The 24,545-nt window shown below is 44.9% G+C and overlaps 1 protein-coding gene across 2 annotated transcripts in view; it reads right to left on the bottom strand.

The window, feature by feature from the left end:
• Positions 1-23,099, bottom strand: part of ccdc197 (coiled-coil domain containing 197) — a 41,185-nt gene extending 18,086 nt beyond the window's left edge. The window contains exons 1-4 of one of the 2 annotated variants that reach the window (XM_078234279.1): positions 22,795-23,099; positions 14,614-14,656; positions 10,464-10,640; positions 9,628-9,785 (exon numbers count right to left, since the gene is read on the bottom strand). In XM_078234279.1, the coding sequence (XP_078090405.1) occupies positions 9,628-9,785; positions 10,464-10,640; positions 14,614-14,656; positions 22,795-23,084 (668 nt within the window). In that variant the 5' untranslated portion in view covers positions 23,085-23,099. Of the gene's footprint in view, positions 1-9,627; positions 9,786-10,463; positions 10,641-14,609; positions 14,657-22,794 lie in introns of both variants that reach the window. The other variant, XM_078234280.1, reaches the window with a different exon arrangement.
• Between the last annotated feature and the right edge of the window lie 1,446 nt (positions 23,100-24,545).

Genomic DNA, 24,545 nt, shown 5'->3' with positions numbered 1-24,545 from the left:
GGGTTGATGTAGTCTGCATAGATTTCAGCAAGGTTTTGGACAAGGTTGCAAGTGACAGACGTCAGAAAAGTAAAGGCACTTGGGATCCAAGGGAAAGTAGCACGTAGAATCCCAAACTAACTTAACACCAGGAAAGCGTAATGATTGGCAGATGTGCTGCAGCCAAGAGTGAGAGGCCTGGCAGTTGTGTTGCCTGGCTGGTTCAGGATATCTGCTCAGGGCAGGAGAGGAACTTACAGTGGGAGGGGTGGATCCAATGTCATGGTCCACAGAGGTATCAACGACGTAGGTAGAACTAAGAAAAAGAGATCTGCTGAGGGAGTATGATCAGCTAGGGGCTAAACTAAAATGCCGAACCTCAAAAGTCATAGAGCGGGATTTTAGTGCCTCGCGCGGGCGAGACCGGAAATCCCCACCCAACGTCAACGGAAATTTCCATTGTCAGACCCTTGCCCACTCCGATTCCGTGGCGGGTGAGGTGATAGAGTTCCGGCCAGAATCTCTGGATTACTATCTGTGCCATGAGCAAATTGGCATAGGGTAAATAAGATTAGAGAGTTAAATGCATGGCTCAGATATTGGTGTTGAAGAAATGGGTTTTGATTAATGGGGCACTGACACCAGTAGTGGGGAAAGCTGGAGCTGTAATGTTGGGATGGTCTTCACCTGAACTGTGCTGTGACCATTGTTCTGGCGAGTTGTGTAAATGGGATGGGAGAGAGGGCTTTAAACTAAATAGTGGAGGTGGGGGATCAAGTTTGGGAGGTGTGATAAATTAAAGAGAGAAGACGCAGAAAGAGAGCAAGATAGAATTAAGGAAATGGTGAACTGAAGGGGGCAAAGAGTGTACAAACTCAAGTGTGCACCAGCAGATAATGTTAGAGGTTACATACATAGTAAAAAAGACAGAAATAAAGGCTTTGCACAAAGCACTCATAACAAAGCAGATGAATTGACAGCGCAAATAGAAATAAATATGTATGATCTGATAACCATTACACAGCCATGGCTATAAGATGACAAAGACTGGGACCTAAATATTCAAGGGTAAAAGGATAGAAGGCTGGGAAAAGGTGGAGGGATGGATCTGTTAATTAAGAATGACATTGGTACAATAGAGAGAGATGACCTTAGTTCTGAGATCAAGATGTAAAATAAGTTTGGGTAGCGATATTAAAGACGGGGGGGGGAGGGAATTTTCCAGAATAGTAATAATTATGGATGATTTCAATTTATTTATAGATTGAGCAAATTGGATTTGCAAAAGTATCCTGGATGATGAGTTCATGGAGTATTGATGAGACAGATTCTTAAAGTAGCATGTTCTCAAACCAACCAGAGAGCAAGCTATGAGAGATCTGGTATAGTGCAAAAACAGTAAGAAGTTTAACAACACCAGGTTAAAGTCCAACAGGTTTATTTGGTAGCAAAAGCCACACAAGCTAAGCTAACCCCATTTGCCTGCATTTGGCCCATATCCCTCTAAACTTTCTTATCCATGTTTCTGTCCAAATGTCTTTTAAATGTTGTCAATGTCCCTGCCTCAAAAACTGCGTGGCTTTTGCTACCAAATAAACCTGTTGGACTTTAACCTGGTGTTGTTAAACTTCTTACTGTGTTTACCCCAGTCCAACGCCGGCATCTCCACATCATAGTGCAAAAAGACAGGATTAATAAATGACCTCAAAGTCAAGGCACCCTAAGAGGGCAGTGATATTTTGAATTTCACATTCAGTTTAAGGGAAAGAAGAGTGGGTCCAAGACTAGTGTTTTGAATTTAAATAGGGGCAATTAGGAGGACATGAAGACACAGCTGACTAAATTGAGCTTGCAAATTAGATTAAAGCATGCATTTAAGGATATCATAGAATCATTGAATGTACAGCATGGAGACAGGCTCTTTGGCCCAAAATGGTCCATGCCGACCAAAAAGCCCATCTAAGCTAACCCAATTTGCCTGCATTTGGCCCATATCCCTCTAAACCTTTCTTATCCATGTTTCTGTCCAAATGTCTTTTAAATGTTGTCAATGTCCCTGCCTCAAAAACTTCCTCCGGCAGCTCATTCCACATATGTACCACCCTCTGTGTAAAAAAGTTGCTCCTCAGGTTCCTATTAATTCTTTCCCCTCTTAAATTAAACCAATGCCCTCTAGTTCCCGATTCCCCAACTCTGGGAAAAATACCGAGTGGATTCAACGTATCCATGTCTCTCATGATCTTATACACCTCTATAAGATCACCCCTCAGTCTCCTGCGCTCCAAAGAAAAAAGTCATAGCCTGTCCAATCTCTCCCTATGATGCAGTCCCTCGAGTCCTGGCAACATCCTTGTAAATCTCATCTGCACTCTCTCCAGTTCAATAACATCTTTCCTATAGCAAGGTGACCAAGACTGAACACAATACTCCAGGTGCGGCTCACCAATGTCCCATACAACTGCAATATAACTTCTCTACTCAATGCCCTAACTGCTGAAGGCCAGCAAGACAAGAGCCTTCTTCACTGCCCTACCTACTTATGACTCCACCTTTAGAGAACCGTGCACCTGAACTCCAAGATCCCTCTGTTCCACGATACCCACTAAGGTTCTACCATTCGCCACAAAAGTCCTAGCTTGATTTGACTTATATTTATATATTTCAGAATGCTTAGAAAAGATACAATCTAGTAAAAAAGACTCTAAGGGAGGACACGCCATCTGTTATGAACTATGTTGAAGTTCAATGCGAGGGCATCCCAAATTCCAGAATGGAAACTTGGAATGTTGGCTCTTACCCATTTATTTTTGCGATTTGGAAAAAAATCGTGAGAAAAGAGATGAAGCCCGATGAGGAAAGGGGTCAGTCTTCTCGTAAATTATTCAAATAGAAAAATGTTTATTAAACTTTAAGAAAAAATACAAGGCAACAATAAAGAACACCATTTACAATTAAAGTTTATTTCTTAATGTCACAAGTAGGCTTACATTAACACTGCAATGAAGTGACTGTGAAAATCACCCAGTTGCCACACTCCAGTACCTGTTCGGGTACACGGAGGGAGAATTTAGCATGGCCAATGCACCTAACCAGCATGTCTTTTGGACTGTGGGAGGAAACCGGAGCACCCGGAGGAAAGCCACGCAGACAAGGGGAGAACATGCAGACTCTGCACAGACAGTGACCCAAGCCGGGAATTGAACCCAGATCCCTGGCACTGTGAGGCAGCAGTGCTAACTACTGAGCCACCATGTTGCTCTTGTTGTTATAGCAGTGACAAACACAAAGGAATGTTCTAATTGTGCAGCTCTCCCAGAAGTCACCAGATGGCTTGGAGGGCTAGAAGAGACGATTGAATTTAAAGATTTACTTCTCTTGAAACCTTTCAGTTTTGAGCTTATCACGGGTACGCCTTCCATGTCTCCTCTTCTCCATGATATCATGGTGCTCATGATATCCCTCAGAATCCCCCTGAGTTTCCTGCACCTCCTCACCTTCATCTTCCAAGGAGGGCTCCTCCTCCTCCAACTCCCCTCTGGCAGGACCTCACCTCTCTGCATAGCCAACAGCAAACTGCAATCATGTGGCAAACTCGCTCCAGTGTGTAATGCAGAGAGACACCAGAGCAACCCAGGCATCTGAATCGCAATGGTCTGCTCTGTGAGGGAGCGTGTGGTGGCTTGAGCAACATTGTACCTTTCCTCAGCTGGAGTCTGAGGGAGATCCACAAGAGTCATTAGTCACTGTTTAAATGAGTAGCCCTTATACCCCAGCAATTATCTCTGCGCACGTTCTGGCTGCTCGGATATCCCAGGCACCTGGGATGACTGAGCATGTAGGAGTCATGGCAACTCCCAGAGAACCATGCACAAACGTGCAGGATTTGCTTTTGATGGTCGCCTATCAACTGCACATTGAAGGAAGGGAAGCCCTGGCAGTTAATGATCAAGGGATCCTGTCAGGGAACCTCTATGGCCAAATGGGTGCAGTCTATTGCTCCTTGCACTCTTGGGAGCCCAGAGGTAGCTGTGAAGTGTGTAAATCTCTGAGCTTGGCTATCCTCATCCACGTAGACACTGATATGTGGCACCAAGGGGAAGGTGATTCCTGTACTCCCCAACCCCAGGTACAGGGGCGGCACGGTGGCACAGTGGCTCGCATTGCTGCCTCACTGCGCCAGGGACCTAGGTTCAATTCCTGGCTTGGGTCACTGTCCGTGTGGAGTCTGCATGTTCTCCCCGTGTCTGCGTGGGTTTCCCAGCATGGTGATATCCATGACTACTAGCTCGGCATGGAGACAGAGGGCAGGAACCAAGTTGCTACGGCAGAATGGTGTACCACGCATCAGCAGCAGCACAGCACTATGGCAAAAAGCTTTGCTGCACCCATCTCAAAGTCTCTTGACAACTGAGGGCCATCTTGTACAGACCGCTCTTTAGCACTCAGGTTTGACACCATCGCAATTTCACGCATAGATGACTGAACACTGGAAGGTCTGATGGGATTCTGTTGGCAGCTATTTTAATGAACATTCACAAGATGCAAATAAATGCAAATGATGTTTACGCCACCTGCCAATGGAAGGATTGACTCTCCATTAACCCACCATGGGGAGAATTGCTACTTGGTTTGACGCCGGCAGGTTTCCAGCATTTTGGCTTCCACCAGAATCTCTACTCCCGCCCACTATCAGACCCGCCACAGGCAGGATGGGAGAATTCCACCTTTAGTCTCAGGCACAGCGCTGCTGTACCTCTTCCGGCCACTGCAGCGCTATGCCTGGAAGGGCTGGAGAGCTGTTGGACAATCAGATTGGCTGACAGTTTTCGAAGGCGAGACTTCCTTCCAAATATGGACTGAAGTCCTGCCTGCTGCCAATCGATGCTCATTTGGGAGTAAAATGGCAGTGGGCCTGTCAGAGTTTCCGAGCGCTCCCATCCAGACTCCCGTCCATTGACTCTGTCTACACTTCCTGCTGCCTCGGAAAAGCAGCCAACATAATTAAGGACTCCACGCACCCCGGGCATTCTCTCTTCCACCTTCTTCCATCGGGAAAAAGATACAAAAGTCTGAGGTCACGTACCAACCGACTCAAGAACAGCTTCTTCCCTGCTGCTGTCAGACTTTTGAATGGACCTACCTCGCATTAAGTTTCTCTACACCCTAGCTATGACTGTAACACTACATTTTGCACTCTCTCATTTCCTTCTCTATGAAAGGTATGCTTTGTCTGTATAGCGCACCAAAAACAATACTTTTCACTGTATCCCAATACATGTGACAATAATAAATCAAATCACTCACCATTCTGAAAATTCAGGCCCTAGAGTTCTTTAAGGAAGTGACAAGCAACATGGATGTGCTATACTTAGACTTCCAGAAGACACTTGAGAAGATCCTGAATCAACGATTACAACTCAAAAGGAGAGCTTGTGGTGAAGAGTGTAACATGGATAGAGGATTGGTCAGCTGACAGGAAACAGAGAGTAGGCATAAATGGATAATTCTGGGGTTGACAAAAAAAGAAGAAATCAATGCTAAGGCCTCAACTATTTACAATTTATATCAATGACCTGGATGAAGGGACTGAATGTATAGCCACTAAAATTGCTAATGGCACAAAGATAGGTAGGAAGTAGGTTGTGAAGAGAACCTTAGGAGCCTGGAAAGGTATAGAATATACACACACATATATATAGGGTAAGTGAGTGGGCATACATTTGACAGATGCAATGTAAAGTGGGAAAATGTAAATGTATCCGTTTTGGAGGGAAGTATATAAAAGCAGCATGTTATTTAAATGGAGAAAAACTGCAGAACTTTGCAGTAGAGAGATCTAGGTGTCCTAGTACACAAATGAGAAAAAATTAAGCATGCAGGTACAGCAAGTGATTAGAAAGGCAAATGGAATGTTGCTGTTTATTGCAAGAGGATTGGAATGCACAAAAAAGGATTTTTGCTACAGTTGTCAGTGAGAGCAGATCCGGAGCACTGTCTAGAGATTTATTTGAGGCGTATAAAATTATGAGGGGCACAAGTAGAGTGGATCGGAAGCATCTACATCCCTGCAAAGAGATTTATAACCAGGGCAGATAGATTTTCAGTAACTAGTTGAAGAATTAAAAGGAAGTGGAGAGAGAATATTTTCATGCAGAAATGATGGGTGTCTGGAACACAAAGGGTCATTGAGGCAGAGACCCTCATTATATTTTTAAAAAATATTTGGACATGCACTTAGACCATAAGACCATAAGACATAGGAGCAGAATTAGGACACTTGGCCCATCGAGTCTGCTCTGCCATTCAATCATGGCTGATATTTTTCTCATCCCCATTCTCCTGACTTTTCCCCATAACCCCTGATCCCCTTATTAATCAAGAACCTATCTATCCCCGTCTTAAAGACACTCAATGACCTGGCTTCCACAGCCTTCAGCAGCAAAGAGTTCCACAGATTCACCAATCTCTGGCTGAAGAAATTCCTCCTCATCTCTGTTTTAAAGGATCGTCCCTTTAGCCTGAGGTTGTGCCCTCTGGTTCTAGTTTTTCCTACGAGTGGAAACATCCTCTCCACATCCACTCTATTTCACGTGAAATGATGCAACTACAACGTTGCTGCTCAAAAGACTTTAAAAGTACTTAATTGGTTGTAAGCTGCCTCGCACATCCTGAGGTCAAGCACTGTATAAATGCAAGTCTTTCTTTTAGAAGTAGCGTTAAGCTGTGACTTTTAAACACAGTCATGGTTTTCTAGAAAACACAGGCAAAGGATAGGTCTGAAGTCCTGACTGTTTCCATTCATCATGAGGAGGTCTTGCTAAAAAACTACTCACATTTTCACACTTTGCCTGTTAAACTTGCAGCCTGTCTCAAGGACGATTGGAAACTTCTGGTCTGAGGGGATCAAATGGACAGTCCCACTTACAGTTGTTAGGAAAGTCCTAAAGAGCCTGAGGCAACACAGGCAGAAGGGAGACCTGAGGCCTGAGGGCTTCACTTTTATCTCATTACTATACCTGGGGGATACAGATTTCTCATCAAATAAAGAGGAAAATCCATACCTATGTATCTGCAATTGACACTGGAAGACAGGAATAGACACAGGAATGGTGTCAATGGAATACACCTGGCCTTGGGTGGCTCAGTTACACATATGCTCACACACAAACTCTCTGCCTTCTCTGCTCCAGTCAATTCTATATTTTTTTGGACTCTACACAAGTGGATTGCCAGCTCCAGATGTTACTTCAGCTGGTTCCAATACTTCATCCAAGTATGTTGACCTTTGATGTTTAACCATCAACTATCACTCAACAACATTCTCCCTGATCTCTATTAGCGTTCTTACAGAATGTAACTTTTCTCACAATATTCAGCCTCATCAGTTCCCTCTTATTGGACATTTTTCTTGCCAAATTATTTTTAGAATATTTCTAGCACTAGAAGTTTAGTCAGTTCCAGTCTTCTTGCATAGGTGCTTCCTCTCCTGTGCTTATCGATCACCTAGTGGGCTTCCATAGAGCAAAATCCACCGTATTCTTAGAGTAAGATCCATCCTATACATTCTGGTAGGGGGACAATGAATAGCAATCAGGATTGGAAACCTCTGATTTTTTTCCCCTCTCTATCTCAAAGCACAAAGGTCAAATCTTGCACTCCCACCTCAGCCCTAGATCAGCTACACAGCATAGATCAGTAAGTGGACTTGAAGCCTCCTTGCTCGCTACGGCTCAAGATAGCACGAGACAATTGGGTAATCTATCTACAGATTTGCAAGGGATATGAAAAGCGCATGACAAAGTGCAGATTCATTTTCTTATTCTTTTTCTTAAATAGCATGAGAATAACATTTAACGAGCATTCAGTGTAAAAGATGCAGCTTTTCTGTTCTTCAGAGGATGTATAAGAATATTTCAGAATCATACTGTTCATTCTAATGCTATGAACAGCAACAGTTTATTTGATTTTTTTTGTTTGTTTTATGGGTTTAACGGCTGTCGGGAGTGGATTAAACACTTTGGATGAGAATTGAAACATTCCAAATGAAATGATAGATTTGTATCTGGTTACCACCGAAAATGCGAAACAGCTAGAGTTCAGCCCTACAACTATAAATTACCAGCACATGCCCTTCCTATCGTGACTTCCATCCCTCATTACTATAAATAATAGACTCTTACATGCACCACATGCCTGCAAGGTCATTGCATTATTCCAAGTAACAGTGTTTACATTGTTCGAAGTCGAAGCAAACTATTGCACAGCTAAAATGAGCACATTCTGAATATTCTTCTCCTCTCTCTCTCTCTCTCTCTCTCTTCTTCTCCCTCCTTTCCCCCCCCCCACCCCCACCCCCACCACCACCACCACCGATGAAGCTACTTAGTGATCTGGTCATGCTAATTTCCCCCTTTGTGTCAGGGGGATTGGCAGGGTAAACGGGGTTATGGGGATAGGGCCTGGGTGAGATTGTTGTTAGAGTTGGTTAGGCTCAATGGGCCGAATGGCTTCTTTTTGCACTGTAGGGATTCTATGGCCGGAATTTAACCTCCTTGCCTGCCCCGGAGGGTGAGGCTCACAGAACGGAATTCTCCGATGGCCTCAGGCAGGCGAGCTCGTAAAATACCAGCCTATGTGTCTATGAGGAACTGATGAGGTTTATTTTGTGCGTTAGAGGGCAGAGAATTGGGGAAAGATTGGAAAAAGTCTGCAATCTTGGAAGATGGCACATGGAAGAAAGCTGTTTGCCAGGCAAAGAAGACTTTAAGCAAAATAGAAAATGTTCACGAGTGGTATTTTAAATTAAACCATGTCGGCAACATCAAACAGGTACAAACTGCTAAAAAAATCTCATCAGGACTTATGTAAAGGGTAATTTATACTTGCAATGGTCTTCTGAATATGGTCGAGGAGACTAAGCTCTGGAGTCATTCCAGAGGCAGCTAAATGCTGTAATATGAGAAAAGTGGATTTCTATGGAATCACGATTCAGATAGCTCAAGTAGCGTCCATTGCCCATGCTTACCTTTGTGATATAATAATTACAAACACAATACTACATTTGCATCAAATCACATGGTACGGTTAGCCTCATCGCATTGCACACAATTGGGAAGCTATATTCCACCATGTCAGGGAAACTAAGAAAACATTGATGTTTTTATACGTTCTGTGGAACAATAGGGTGAAGGGCACTGCATACCCTTGAAGTTGAAATGATGTTACTAAACTAGTTGAGTGGAGGATACTTTTTAACTTCTTAAATATTTTTACCATTGTATGTGGTTGAGTGCAGCCTAGATGATTTAAGGAAGAGGGTAAAAACTAATGACATGGTAACCAAGTAGAAGCTACATTAACTCCGCCACCGTTCCAACAATGGCAGTTTAGCTTTCACTCTTTGCAGGATGATACCTCTCTGTTCTTTATTGTGTATGTCTGACTCTAAGATTCAAATCGCAAAGATTCAAATCCTTCCGTCCAGCGTAAGATTCAAAACTACAATTTTTCAAATTGTCCTAACAATGAACAGAATGTTGATTGAATCCTAAGAGAGGGGTTCAAATGCCTTTATCATCCAGGCAACAGTAGTTGAAAGATATATGTTAACAATGCACTCGGAGGGGGCAATGAAGCTTAGTTGTGTACCTGGCTTTCATTTCTTCAAATTGTTGAAGCAGATCCTGTAACTCTTTCCTTTTCACCGCATTTTCTTTCACTTCCAATTGGTATTTTTTAATAGCACGCCACCGCTTCGCCTCATTATCCTTGAGAAATTTATCAAACTTCAAGGCTCTTTCTCTATTCTATAGAAAAAAATGGAAGGAATGCAAAACGTCATGAATTAGATTCTTTACTTTGCAGGTGAAGTCATTTTTTTTTATTTGTTCATGGGATGTGGGCATCGCTGGCTGGGCCAGCATTTATTGCCCATCCCCAAGGGCATTTAAGAGTTAACCACATTGCCGTGGCTCTGAAGTCACATGTAGGCTATCCAGATAAGGACGGCAGATTTCCTTCTCTAAAGGACATTAGTGAATCAGATGAGTTTTTACGACAATTGACAATAGTTTCATGGTCATCATTAGACTTTTAATTCCAGATTTTTATTGCTTCAAATTTCTGCCGTGGCGGGATTTGAACCCAGGCCCCCAGAGCATTAGCCTGGGTCTCTGGATTACTAGTCCAGTGACAATACCACTGTGCCACCGCCTCTCCTTGATCGAAAATGATAGAAATAAAAATGTGCACAATTAAATGTCTTCAAGTTAAACAGCTATAAGCATTTGCAATCGCTGACAACAGTACTGAAATATATGTTTTCAAACAATGAATAGTTCCACCAAGTGCTCACCAAGTGAAACAATAAATGGTTTGCAAATAATACTCACTAATCTAAACTGAAGGTTCTTTCAGAGTGATTAGATTCAAGATTCAAATCCATAAACTGGCAGCGATTAGCATTATTTTGTGTATTTTCTTACCACCTGCTCTTTTTTTTCAAATTCCACCCTCCTCTGGGCAACAGCTTCCATGCGTTGAAAGAACTCTTGCCTCTTTTCTTCAAGTTCTGCATTAACTTGGTCAACTTCTACTTCTTTCTTCAGCACCAAGGTTGTCTGCGGAGTTTTCCTGTCGCTTGCTAGAATCTCACCAGCTGCCTGGAATAGCAATGAAGTTGAATAGCAAGAAGTGGGATCATGAAGATACTTAAGCACAAGGGTCAGAATTTCAAATTTGAGGCTTTGAGGTTGGAGGGCTGAAGTACGTCAGTGAGGGTGAAGGTGTAAGCAAGCAGAGATTGGGGCACAATTGAGTACAGACGGTGATATTTTAGATAAACTGAAGTTTATGGAGGGTAAAAAATGGGAGACTGGTCTAGAAAACATTCAAATAGTCACTGAAGGTTTCAGTTGCAAACGGGCTAAGTTGCTCTTTCACAATTGACTAAGAAAAGTCTTTCACCTCACCAGTCAGGGCTGGATTGAATTCCTCGAGAGTCGTGGGTTTAAGAGCTAGCTCATTCCACAACCTAGCTCGTATTGGTCCTTAAGCCAATCTTCACTATTTCCCTGCCATTTTCTGCTGCAAAGGTTAACAGTCTTAAGGAAGTTTGTTGTAAAGTTATTTTCACTATGCAACCATATGGTAACAGGTCTGATGAGAAAAATAGCAAGATACTGTGGAAGTTAGATATCGGAAACAAAAACAGAAATTGCTGGAATTGCTCAGCAGGTCAGCAGGTATCCGTCGAGAGAAAAACAGAGATAAAGTAAAGTTGAAGTTTATTTATTAGTCACAAGTAAGGCCTACGTTAACACTGCAATGACGTTACTGTGAAATTCTCCAAGTCACCACACTCCGGCACCTGTTCGGGTCAATGCACCTAAGCACGTCTTTCAGACTGTGGGAGGCAACCGGAGCACCCGGAGGAAACCCACGCAGACACGGGGAGAACACACAAACTCCACACAGACAGTGACCCAAGCTGGGGATTGAACCCGGGTCCCTGGCGCTCTGAGGCAGCAGTGCTAACCACTGTGCCACCGTGCCGCCCCATGCAACACCTGCCCTTTTACCTCCTCCCTTCCCACCATCTAAGGCCCCAAATACTCCTTTCAAGTGAAGTAGTGATTTACTTGCACTTCTTTCAATTTAGTATACTGTATTCGCCGCTCATGATGTGGTCTCCTCGATACTGCGGTGAATAAACACGGACAAGATGACTGATTTGTGGAACACCTCCATTCAGACCACATGCATGACTTTGAGCTTCCTGGAGCTTGTCATTTCCATGCTACACCTTGCTCCAATTCTGATCCCTTTGTCCTTGGCCTTCTATACACAGTTCCAATTAAGCTTGACGTAAGCTTTACAGAATGCAAGCACCCCATTTTATGATTGGGCACTTTACAACTTTCTGGACTCAACAATGCATCCAATTGTTCGAGACATAACCTCTGCCCCCATTTTGCTGGTTCAGTTCTTTCCTTTTCTTAATCCCTTTACTTTACAGTTTTTATCTTTCCATTCACAGCTTATCTAGATACATCTTTTGTGACTTTATTTGCCCCTTTGGACTTGTATCATGAAATCTTTCATCATTTAATTTCTCCTGCCTTCTAGTCTACTACAAACTTTTCTTTTTGATCTTATTCTCACTCTCCCCCCTGTCCTTTGCTCAAATCGTTTTGCATTTCTAACTTTTGATGAAGGGTCACAGATTTAATACGTTTACTTTCTTCTCTCCACTGATGCTGCCTGAATTGCTGAGTAGTTTCAGCATTTTCTGCTTTTAGTCCAGATTTGAGTAATTTGGGGGTGGCACAGTGGCACAGTGGTTAGCACTGCTACCTCACAGTGCCAGGGACCTGGGTTCGATTCCCGGCTTGGGTCACTGTCTGTGTAGAGTTTGCATGTTCTCCCTGCGTCTGCATGGGTTTCCTCCGGGTGCTCCGGTTTCCTCCCACAGTCCAAAGATGTGCAGGTTAGGTGAATTGATCATGCTAAATTCTCCCTCAGTGTACCCGAACAGGAGCCGGAGTGTGGCGGCTCGGGGATTTTCACAGGAACTTCATTGCAGTGTGAATGTAAGCCTACTTGTGACTAATAAATAAACTTTAACTTTTTAATTTGTCTGACATGATTTACTTCTGATTTATTGCAAATCTGAAGTTTATAAGATTGTTATATTTTGGTACTGCCTCTGTAAGGTAAAATGGAGGAATAAAATTATATATGTTCTGGATTTTGCTCAACAAAAAACTTGGCTGGCTTCATCGCTAATGGTAAAATGGGGCCCTAGTTGACTTACTGGGAGAAAGATGCAAATTGTTTACATTTATAAAAAATGGTAAGAGCAGTGGTACTGGCTGTGGGGAGACTGTTAGTTTCCAAGTCTCACAGGATGATGTTAGGAATGTCTGGGTTTGTAAATGGCTATACCTTTGTCTATCTGATTAATTCCTAGGTAGAATGGTGTTGAGGGTCTAGAAGATAGCTAAATAGACATTTCTACCTGGATACAGGGTCCAGGTAATTCATGTTGCCGTGGAGATGGGCTTTGAGAGGGGAACAGTCCATAGAAAGCCATTGTCATATCAGGTTGCAGGATTTCTAAGATAGCCCTGAAAATCTCAGTCTTTAAGAATCTGAGAGAGCGAGAACGAGCAGGAGATAGAGGCAGTCAGGAATGTACCTGAAGTGGAGAAAATGCTGATTCTATTGGTCACCACAGAGACTGTGGGTGGGAGCTCACGTTCAGATCGAAGAGACTAAGCTAGTGAGGATCAAAAGGAGGTTGGGGCATTTATCGAGCTTGAGCTAAAGGGAAGGTATCTTTAGTGTCACCCTCACAGTGATAGTTAGTTCTGAGATTAGGAGTTACCTGACGTGGAAAGGAAAATAAAGGAAACAAGCTATTGAAGGCTGCAAATAGGTTTTAGGAGAATAAAGTCTACACTTAAAGGGAAGTGTAACATATGTGCATATAACATATTGGGAGATTGTGTGACAAGTTAAATAGGGAATTTCCTTTCTGTAGTTCAAGTTGTACAAGAATCTTATACACATCTTGTATAAGTTGCTATCGAATAATGTTTACACAATGTTGTTTTTAGTTTTTGTGCTACAGTAAAAGTTTTAAAGCTTAAAATCTTGTTGTTTGACCCTTTCAGCCAATGACTGGAAATTCATCTTCATTAGAGTTGCATCTCCATAGGAATTGTCGTAATTTTAATCAATTAAAAACAAGTTTCAAACAGTTCCAAAAATGGCTTCCAAAATTAACACCAAGACAGTCAGTCAGCTATACAATACCCTAAATTTAAGAAAACACGTCACTTATTTTTTTTAAAAAAGAAAGACTCTGGATTCTATGGTTCCTTGTTGCATACTTCCAACCTACAGAGCTGTTCTCCATACACCAGTGGAGACAAAATCCAATATCCATACTGATTTTTGAATTCACTATATTATTTGATTTGATTTATTATTGTCACATATATTAACATACAGTAAAAAGTATTGTTTCTTGCGCGCTATACAGACAAAACATATCGTTCATAGAGAGGGATAGGAGAGAGTGCAGAATATAGCTAGGGTGTAGAGAAAAATCAACTTAATGCAAGGTAGGTCCATTCAAAAGTCTGACAGCAGCAGGGAAGAAGCTGTAATTGAGTCGGTTGGTACGTGACCTCAGACTTTTGTATTTTTTTCCCGAAGGAAGAAGGTGGAAGAGAGTATGCCCAGGGTGCGTGAGGTCCTTAATTATACTGGCTGCTTTGCCGAGGCAGCAAGAAGTGTAGACAGAGTCAATGGATGGGAGGCTGGTTTGCGTGATGGATTGGACTACATTCACGACATTTTGTAGTTCCTTGCGGTCTTGGGCAGAGCGGGAGCCATACCAAGCTGGGATACAACCAGAAAGAATGCTTTCTATGGTGCATCTGTAAAAGTTGGTGAGAGTCGTAGCTGACATGCCAAATTTCCTTAGTTCTTTCCTATATTAGCAGAAAATGGTGTTGGTCTAACGTAATTTACTAACTGGACACTGATGCTTGAAATGTAGCATAGAAGATAAATGCTAAAGTTTTTGCAATTGCACAGAATAAGATGGAAGGAAAAAGAACTTGCCTCTCTGATTACTGGAATGTAATTAACATCATCATCTTCATCCCTAAGGGGAAAAAAATATTTAAATTTTGTCGTTAAAAGCTGCAAATTTTAATTTTATCACTGGACAAAAAACTGATGGTACATCCCATCGACCTTCCCTTTCCTTATTGATGTCAGAGGAAGCAATCTTGTCTATGAAACGAACATAGATTCATATGCAATGACACAGGTTGGATGGAGCATCAAAATCTTATCAGTTCTGGCTAACACTTCTATTCATTCTTAATCAATTGAGGTTTAAGAGATGTAACCAAGGTAAAAAAAATGATGCTGACTTTTGTAACTTTGTTTACAGGATGTGGGCGCCATTGGCTAGGCCAATATTTATTGCCCATCTCTTGTAGAAACATAGGAGATAGGAGCAGGAGGAGGCTATTTGGCCCTTCGAGCCTGCTCCGCCATTGACCACCATTATGGCTGATCATCCAACTCAATGGCCTAATCCTGCTTTCTCCTCATGACCTTTGATCCCATTCGCCCCAAGTGGTATTTCTAGCCACCTGTTGAATACATTCAATCTTTTGGCATCAACTACTCATGAATTCCACAGGCTCACCACTCTGGATGAAGAAATGTCTCCTCATTTCTGTCTTAAATGGTCTACCCTGAATCCTCAGACTGTGACCCCTGGTTTGCGACTCACCCACCATCGGGAACATCCTCCCTGCATCTACCCTGTCTAGTCCAGTTAGAATTTTATAAGTCTCTATGAGATACCCCCTCATTCATCTGAACTCCAGCAAAAACAATCTTAACCTAGTCAATCTCTCCTCATACATCAGTCCCACCATTCCCGGAATCAGTCTGGTAAACCTTCGCTGCATTCTCTTGAGAGCAAGAGCATCCTTCCTCAGAAAAGGAGGCCAAAACTGCACACAATATTCTAGGTGTGGCCTCACCAAGGACCAATTATTTGCAACAACACATCCCTGCTCCTGTACTCGAAACCTCTCACAATGAAGGCCAACATGCCATTTGCCTTCTTTACCGCCTGCTGCACCTGCATGCTTACCTTCAGCGACTGGTGCACAAGGACACCCAGGTCCCGCTGCACACTCCCCTCTCCCAATTTACAACCATTCAGGTAGTAATCTGCCGCCTTGTTTTTGCTTTCAAAGTGAATAAGCTCACATTTATCCAAATTGTACTGCATCTGCCATTGATTTGCCCACTCACCCAACCTGTCCAGATCATGCTGAAGGATCGCTGCATCCTCATCACAGTTCACCCTCCCATCCAACCTGGTATCATCTGCAAACTTTGAGATGTTACATTTTGTTCCCTCATCCAAATCATTAATATATATTGTGAATAGATGGGGTCCCAGCACTGATCCCTGTGGCACCCCACTAGTTACTGCCTGTCAATTTGAAAAGCACCCATTAATTCCTACTCTTTGTTTCCTCTCTGCCAACCAGTTTTCTATCCATCTCAATACACTTATTCCAATCGCTAGCGCTTTAATCTTGCACGATAATTTTTTATGCGGGACTTTGTCAAACGCTTTCTGAAAGTCCAAATACACCACATTGACTGGCTCCCCTTGTCAACTCTACTAGTTACATCTTCAAAGAATTCCAACAGATTTGTCAAGCATGATTTCCCCTTCATAAATCCATGCTGACTCTGTCTGATCCTGCCACTGCTTTCTAAATGCTCCGCTATAAAGTCCTTGATATTGATATTGGATTTGAGAATTTTCCCCACTACTGATGTTAAGCTTACTGGTCTATAATTCCTTGTTTTCTCTCTACCTCCCTTTTTGAATATTGGAGTGACATTAGCTACCCTCCAATCTGCAGGGACTGTTCCAGAGTCTATAGAATCCTGGAAGATGACCACCAATGCATCCACTTTTTCTAGAGCCACTTCCTTAAGTACTCTTTGATGTTCTTGAGGTCGTGGTGTAAGCTGCCTTCTTGAACTGCGGCAGTCCGTGTGTGTAGGTACATCCACAGTGTTGTTAGGAAGGGAATTCCAGGTATTTGACCCAGTGACAATAAAGGAATGGGAATACCGGTCGCGATTCTCCCATTGCGACCCGCAACTTTTCTGACGGTTCACGGTGGGAGATGCACATCGCTGGCCTTGTTCTGGGATTTGTGCATGTGCCAGGAACACATGTGCATCTCCCAGAGCTGGTGAACAGTCGCCAGTCAGACCATGCTGGAAACCGGCGGGAAAGCAGGTAAGGCATTTGAATCTATTTTAAATGTACTTGTAATATGTTTTAAATGTAATTATCAGGAACTTACCGGTCCCGATGGAATCTCCCACCCCGCCAGGAGCACTTCATTCTGGCAGGGTTCAGACTAGCTCCCCACGTTCAGGGAACTAGTGGGAGACCCCGCCGTAATGAAGGGGGAGCAATCGGGACCCTCCAGGGGGCTGGGCGGCGGGGGGTGGTGCCCCCTGGGCATGGGCACCCTGGCAGTGCTAGCCTGTGCCCCCGGCACTGCCCAAGGGGTAAAGTGCCCATGCCCAGGAGGCACCTTGGCACTGCCCATCGGGCATCGGGCAGTGCCAAGGGGGCGGGGCCTATTGTGGGCCGGGCCTAGAGGCAATTGGTGGAGGCAGGGGGTCCCGCTGCCGCTCTGCAGACAGGATCAGTCTGGGATGGAGGGAGGGCAGCGATTGGGGCAGGCTCGGGGGGGTGGTCTGCTGGGGGGGGGGGGGGGCGCGGGCTGTACATTGGGGCACTCTGGGATGGGAAGAGGAGGGCGGGGGGAGTGGGGGGGGGGAGTCAGAGCCGGCCTGGAAATTGCTGTGGGGGTTGCAAACGGTCTGTGGAGGGAGGCTGGAGGGGCAGCACTGCAGGGGTCCCAAGCTGGTCAACAAATGGGGAGTCTGACAGATTGGAGCCACTGTGCATGCGCAAAATTCCTGAACTGTCAAACTCTGGCGTGAGTAGGCCCCATCCCCCAGGGTTTTTAATGAGATTCACGACTGGGACCTCTGCAGTGCACAGAGTGCGCAGATTCGGGTGAGAAACTGAACTGACAAAACAGTCAGGATCTAGAACAGTTTTCCCTCCAATTCAGCGCTTTTGTGAGAATCACAGCCATAGTTCCAAGTTGGAATGGCGGGTGGCTTGGAGGGGAACTTGCAGGTGGTGCTGTTCCCATCTATTTGCTGCCCTTGTCCTCCTGGGTTTGGAAGGTGCTGTCAAAGGAGCCTTGGTGAATTGCTGCAGTGAATCTTGTAGATGGTACACACTGCTGCCACTGTTCGTCAGTAGTGGGCTGTTTTGTCCTGGGTGGTGTCAAGTTTCATGTGTTGTTGGAATTTCAATTATCCAGGCAAGTGTAAAGTTAATCCATCATACTCCTTGCAACTTGTGTACAGACTTTGGAAAGTCAGGAGGTGAGTTACTCCCTGCAGAACTTCCAACTTCAGATCTGTTCTTGTAGTCACGGTATTTGTGTGGCTAGTCCAGCTCAGGTTTCAGTCAGTGGTAGCCCCCAGGATCTTGACAGTTGGGGAATCAGCAATGATAATGCCATTGGAGAGAGGGTTGGATTCTCTGTGTGGCACAAATGTTATTTTCTATTTATCAGGTCAAACCTGAATGTTGTCCAGGTCCTGCTGCATATGGACATGGATTGCTTCAGTGTCTGAGGAATCATGAAAGGTGCTGAAGTTGTGCAACCATCTCCATCAACCAGCTGTGCAACTGGGGACTGGGGCAAGGTGGATTTCAATGTTCATGCCCTAATCTAAATCTCTTTAGCGAGCTCTGGATGGTATTGTCTGGGCTCACTTGGATTTCAGACCTCGCTGGTGAAGGCTCCCACCAGCGGGATCACAGCTAGTCCCTAGCACCGGAGACCAGACGTGATGGCCTCGCCGGTAGGACAGGAAGCCATTGAGGCCCCCTGGGAGGCCAGGGGCAAGGAGAGGTTGCAGTGCCTGTTGTGAAGTGCCAACCTGGCACTGCCAGCCGTGACCCTGGCAATGTCAGCCTAGCACACTGGCACTGCCAGCCTGGCACACTGGCACTGCCCGCCCACACTGGGCAGTGTCAAGGGGCGGAGCCAGGAGCAGAGCCTCATGGTGGGGGGGCTGGGCCAGACAACTCTACAAGCATATGAGGGACAAAAAGTAGAGGGTTACAATGATAGATTTAGATGAGGAAAGATGGGAGGAGGCTCAAATGAAGCATAAACACTGACATGGATTGGTTGGGCCGAATGGCCTATAGATCATATATTCTATGTAATCCCATGTATTGACAAAATGCATCGACTCCAGATTATTCTTACTCTGCCTTGTTCTAGGTCTGCAGAAATATGAGGAGAGTGCCATGGGTGGAAGTCAGGACCATCCATCTCACTACGACCTCAACATACAGGATAGCGCCAACACAAGGGGAGTGACAGTGGTATGCAGTCAGGAGGGAATTGCCCTGGGAGTCCTCAACACTGACTCGGAAACCTAGGAAGTCTCATGGCATCAGCTCAAACATGAGCAAGAAAACCTCCTGCTGATTACGATCTACTCCCTCTTTCATCTGATGAAGCAGTGCTCCTTCATGTTGAACACCACTAGGAAGAAGCATGGAGGGTGGCAAGAGAACAGAACATACTCTGGGTGGAGGATTTCAATGTCCATCACCAAAAGCGGTTTCAGTATTTTTTTGTGGAGGAACCAACAAAAGGATAAAACCTATTAAATTCTTGTCATCACCAATCCATATGTTGCTGAGGTATCTGACCATAACAGTACTACTGGTAGGAGTGATTGCCATTAGATCCTTGTGGAGGCAATGTCCTGTCGTTATGTGCAGCATTACCAGTGTGCTAAATAGAATAGATTCAGAACAGATCTAACAACTCATGACTGGGCATCCGTGAGACGCTGTGGGCCATCAGTAGCAACGCAATCGTATTCAACCGCAATCTGTAACCTCATGGCCTGACATATCCCTCACTCTGCCATTACCACTAACCCTGGTTCAATTCAAAGTGCTGGAGAGCATGCCAGGAGCAGCACCAGACATACCTAAATATGTGGTGTCAAGCTGGTGAAGCTACAACACAGAGAACGACTTGCATGCTAAACAGCTTAAGCAGCACACGAAGGTCAGAGTGAAGCAACTGATTAAAAAAAATTGGATCTGCAGTCCAACTACGTCCAGTAGTGAGTAGTAATGGACAATTAAAACAATTAACCAGAGGCTCCATAAATATCTCCATCCTTAATGATGGGGGGAACCCACACATCAGTACAAAGGCAAGGCTGAAACTTTGGTAACTATCTTTAGCCACGTGCTGAATGGATGATCCATCTCAGCTGTCCTCCGAGATCCCCAGCATCACAGATTCCAGTCTTCAGCCAATTTGATTCACCCCACATGATATCCAGAAACAGCTGAAGGCACCAGATACTGCAAAGGCTATGGGTACTAACAACATGACAGTATTAAATACTGTATTCCAGTACAGCCACAACACTAGCATCTACCCATTGCCCAAGTATCTGCTGTCCACAAAAGACAAGACAAATCCAATCTGCCCAATTACCATCCCATCAGTCTACTGGATCATCAGCAGAGCGATGGAAGGTGTCATTGATAATGCTATCAAATGGCACTTACTCACCACAACCTGCTCATCGATGCTCAGTTTGCCTTCCACCAGGGCCGCTCAGCTACTGACCTCAAACATGGACAGAGGAGCTACCACAAGAGGGGAGTGAGAGTGGCTGCCTTGAAATCAAGGAAACATCTAATTGAATGTAATATCAAGGCGTCTTAGCAAAATTGAAATCAATGAGGATCGGGGAAACGCTACCCTGGTTGAAGTCATAGCTAGCACAAAGGAAGATGGTTGGAGGTCAATCAACTCAGCCTCAGGACATCACTGCAAGAGCCCTTTAGGGTAGTGTCCTAGGCCCAATCAGCTTTAGCTCCTTCACCAATGGCCTTATCCTCATCATAAGGTCAGACGTGGGAATGACTGTGAATGATTTCACTATGTTCAGCAACTCCTCAAATACTGAATACATATGCAGCAAGATCTAGACAACATCCAGGCAAATATTCCATCACATTTCTGACTTGTGCCTTGTAGATGGTAGACAGACTGTGAGGAGGTAGGAGGTGAGTTACTCACTGCAGAATTCCCTGCCTCTGACAACATTCAGGCCTGGGCTAATCAAGGGCAAGTAATATTTGGATCACAGAACATCCAGGAAATTGTCATTTCTAACAAAAGAGAATCTAACTATCTCCCCTTGACATTCATTGGCATTACCATCATTGAATCCACCACTATCAATATCCTGGGGGTTACCATTGGCTGTAAACTGAACTGGACCAGCTAAATAAATACTGTGGTTGCAAGAGCAGGTCAGAGGCAGGGAATTCTGCAGTGAGTAACTCACCTCCTACCTCCTCACACTCTGTCTACCATCTACAAGGCACAAGTCAGGAATGTGATTGAATATTTGCCTGGATGAGCACGGCTCCAACGACATTCAAGACTTTCAACACCATCCATCACAGAGCAGCCCGTTTGATTGGCATCCCACGTATCACCTTAAACATTCACTCCCTCCACCACTGCCATGATCAGCAGACACAAGGGAAGACCACCACCTGCAAGTCCCCCTCCAACCCATATACAATCCTGACTTGGAACTGTATTGCATTTTGTATTGCATTTCCTTCACTGAGTCAAACCTCAGGAACTCCTTTCCTAACAGCACTGTGGGACTGCAAGGCTTCCAGGTTGCATCTCACCACCACCTCCTCAAGGGCAACTAGGGTGTGCAACAAATCATAGAATTCCCTACACTGCCGAAGAGGTCATTCAGCTCTTCGAGTCAGCACCAAGCCTCTGACAGAGTATCTTACCCAGGCCCTCATCCCCACCCTATCCCTGTAACTCCACACTTTTACCATCTGACCTTGGGACACTAAGGGGCAGTTTAGCATGGCCAATGCACCTAACCTGCACATCTTTGGACTGTGGGAGGAAACCAGAGCACCCGGAGGAAACCCACGCAGACACGGGAAGAATGTGCAGACAGTCACCCAAAGAACAAAGAAAATTGCAGCACAGGAACAAGCCCTTTGCCCTCCAAGCCTGCACTGATCATGCTGCCCATCTGAACTAAAACCCCCTACCCTTCCAGGGACCATATCTCTCTATTCCCATCCTTTTCATAGATTTGTCAAAAAGTCCCTTAGTGTCAGGGGGATTAGCAGGGTAAATATGTGGGGTTATGAGAATAGGGCCTGGGTGGACTCGATGGGCTGAATGGCCTCCTTCTGCACTGTATCTAGTAATACAATTTTTAAAAAGACATTGAGATTTCTTTTTCCATAACAATTTCCTGGGATAAATAGCAGCAAAATTGAATTACTTTTTGAAACAAATTATCTGCTTGGAATTTGATTTGATTTATTACTGTCACATGTATTGGGACACAATGAAAATTATTGTTTCTTCGAATCATAGAATCCCTACAGTACAGAAGGAGGCCATTTGGCCCATCGGGTCTCCACTGGCCACAATCGCACGCAGGCCATATCCCAGTAACCCCACACATTTACCCTACTAATCCCACTGACACCAGTGTCAATTTAGCAGGGCCAATCAACCTAACCCGCACATTCTTAGGCTGTGGGGGGAAAACCGGAGCACCCGGAGGAAACCCACGCAGACATGGGGAGAATGTGCGGACTCCACACAGACTGTGACCCGAGGTCGGAATTGAAACTGGGTCCCTGGCGCTGTGAAGCAGCAGTGCTAACCACTGTGCCACCATGCTGCCCCCTGCGTGCTGTATCGACAAAGCATACCGTTCATAGAGTACATAGGGAAGTAGGAAAGGAGAGGGCACGGAATGTAGAGTTTTATAAGCATGGGAGGAGAGCGTAAGATAGAATTAGAGATAGAGAGCTCGCAAGAAGTCAGCAATATCACTGCTGAAAATATTGCTGGAATCTGGACTGATAGGTGCAAAATTACCACTCACCCCAGAGCAGGAATTGTGCAGCAAGTCATAAAATAAATGATTCAAAAAGAAATATCGTGTGATCAGCGACAATGAGTAGATCTGCAACTGAGCAGAGAAGTGTCAGACAATCTGGACAAACGCCCGAAACAAGGGAGGGAGCCTTTAGCTTGTTACCTCTGGTCGCCAAGCTGAGTGACGAAGACATTTCTCTTGGGGGTCTTTAGGTGCAGTGAGTAGCGGCGACAGTCTGTCAGGCTGGGCAGCTTGTCGGCGCCGTTGTCCATCCTTAAGAATTGCTTTTCAAACACGTTCCCAGCCCCTTCCCCCCCCCCCCCCGCGAACCTCAGCAAACTTTCAGAAAAATGCCCCCCAAAGGAAAGTGTTGTTGCGGTGAAAAAAACCCTGGAATCGAGCCGGTGAATGGGATTGGGAGTGTTGGCAGTCTCAGCAAGCGTCTGTTTCATGTAGCAGCTCCAGGATCATGTGACAGAGCCAGGCTAAACATTACACCGTCTCTATGGGAACCACCCAGAGACTGGCTAGATCATCCCTGAGCTCCATCCAACTCAAACACAAAGGCATTGCAACAGCCTCTTACTCTATGCATTTTCAAACCACTTCCCTCTCCCCCTGCAAGCTCCGATGGAATTCCAGTGGCGCCATCATCTTCTGAGTCCTTCTGAACCACCCCCACTCCCACCCCCAGTAAGGTTGGTCAGTACTCCAGGATTGTCCCAGCTGGAATCTCCAGGAGGCACAGTGGGCAGCACCCGTGGCACTGCTGCCTCACGGCGCCAGGGACCCGGGTTCAATTCCGGCCTCGGGTCACTGTCTCTGTGGAGTCTGCACATTCTCCCCGTGTCTGCGTGGGTTTCCTCCGGGTGCACCGGTTTCCTCCCACAGTCCAACGATGTGCAGATTAGGTGGATTGGCCATGCTAAACTGCCCCTTAGTGTCAGGGGGATTAGTAGGGTAAATACCTGGGTTTACAGGAATAGGGCCAGTGTGGGATTGCTGTCAGTGCAGTCTCAATGGGCCAAATGGCCTCCATTTGCACTGTGAGGATTCCATGATTTTATGGTTGTGCCACCCGGAATTTCCAGGATTCTCTCCGAGCTGGAATCTCCAGGAATTATAGACTCCTTCCACAGGACACTGCTTGCAAGCAACCCAGGAGAAGAATCAGGGAAACAATCGTATCTTCTTTAATTCTTGGAATGCTTGTCTCCCACCATGGCAGATGGTGACATTTGAATCCAGTTTAAAAAATCTGAAATTAAAAGTTTAATGACGATCATTGTCGATCGTTGTAAAAACCCATCTGGTTCACTAATGTCCTTTAGGGAAGGACATCTGTCGTCCTTGCCCGTACATGTGACTCCAGAGCCACAGCAATGTGGTTGACTCTCAACTGCCCCCCTCCCCTGAAGGGTAACTAAGGATGGGCAATAAATGCTGGCTAGCCAACGCGCCCATGTCCGATGGACGAATTTTTAAAAAATCACAGCAATGTGGTTGGCTCTTAAATGCCCACTGGGATGAGAAATAAATGTTGGCCCAGTCAGCGACACCCACATCCCCAGAACATTTTATTAGCATGCGGCCTGTTGACCCACTGTCAAGAATCATCCAATCAGCCAATGAGGAGGCAATTCACATTCCAATTGGCTGGCACTGCAAGTTACTGCACAGCCATTGGCCGTACAGAATAGTGTGAGGGCAGGTTGGTTGGAGATCTGGAAAATCTGGAGTCAATGGAATCGGGGGAAAGGTCACCACTGGTTCGAATCATGCTTAACACAAAAGAAGATGGTTATAGTTGTTGTAGGTCTGTTATCTCAGTTCCAAGAGTTCCTCAGCGTAGTGTCTTTGACCCAACCATCTTCAGTTGCTTCATCAATTACCTACTTTCCATCATAAAGTCA

Source organism: Mustelus asterias, chromosome 18 (genome assembly GCF_964213995.1).
Source record: "Mustelus asterias chromosome 18, sMusAst1.hap1.1, whole genome shotgun sequence".
NCBI lineage: Eukaryota > Metazoa > Chordata > Chondrichthyes > Carcharhiniformes > Triakidae > Mustelus > Mustelus asterias.
The sequence above is the reverse complement of the archived record's forward strand: the minus strand, read 5'-3'. Positions and strand labels throughout refer to the sequence as shown.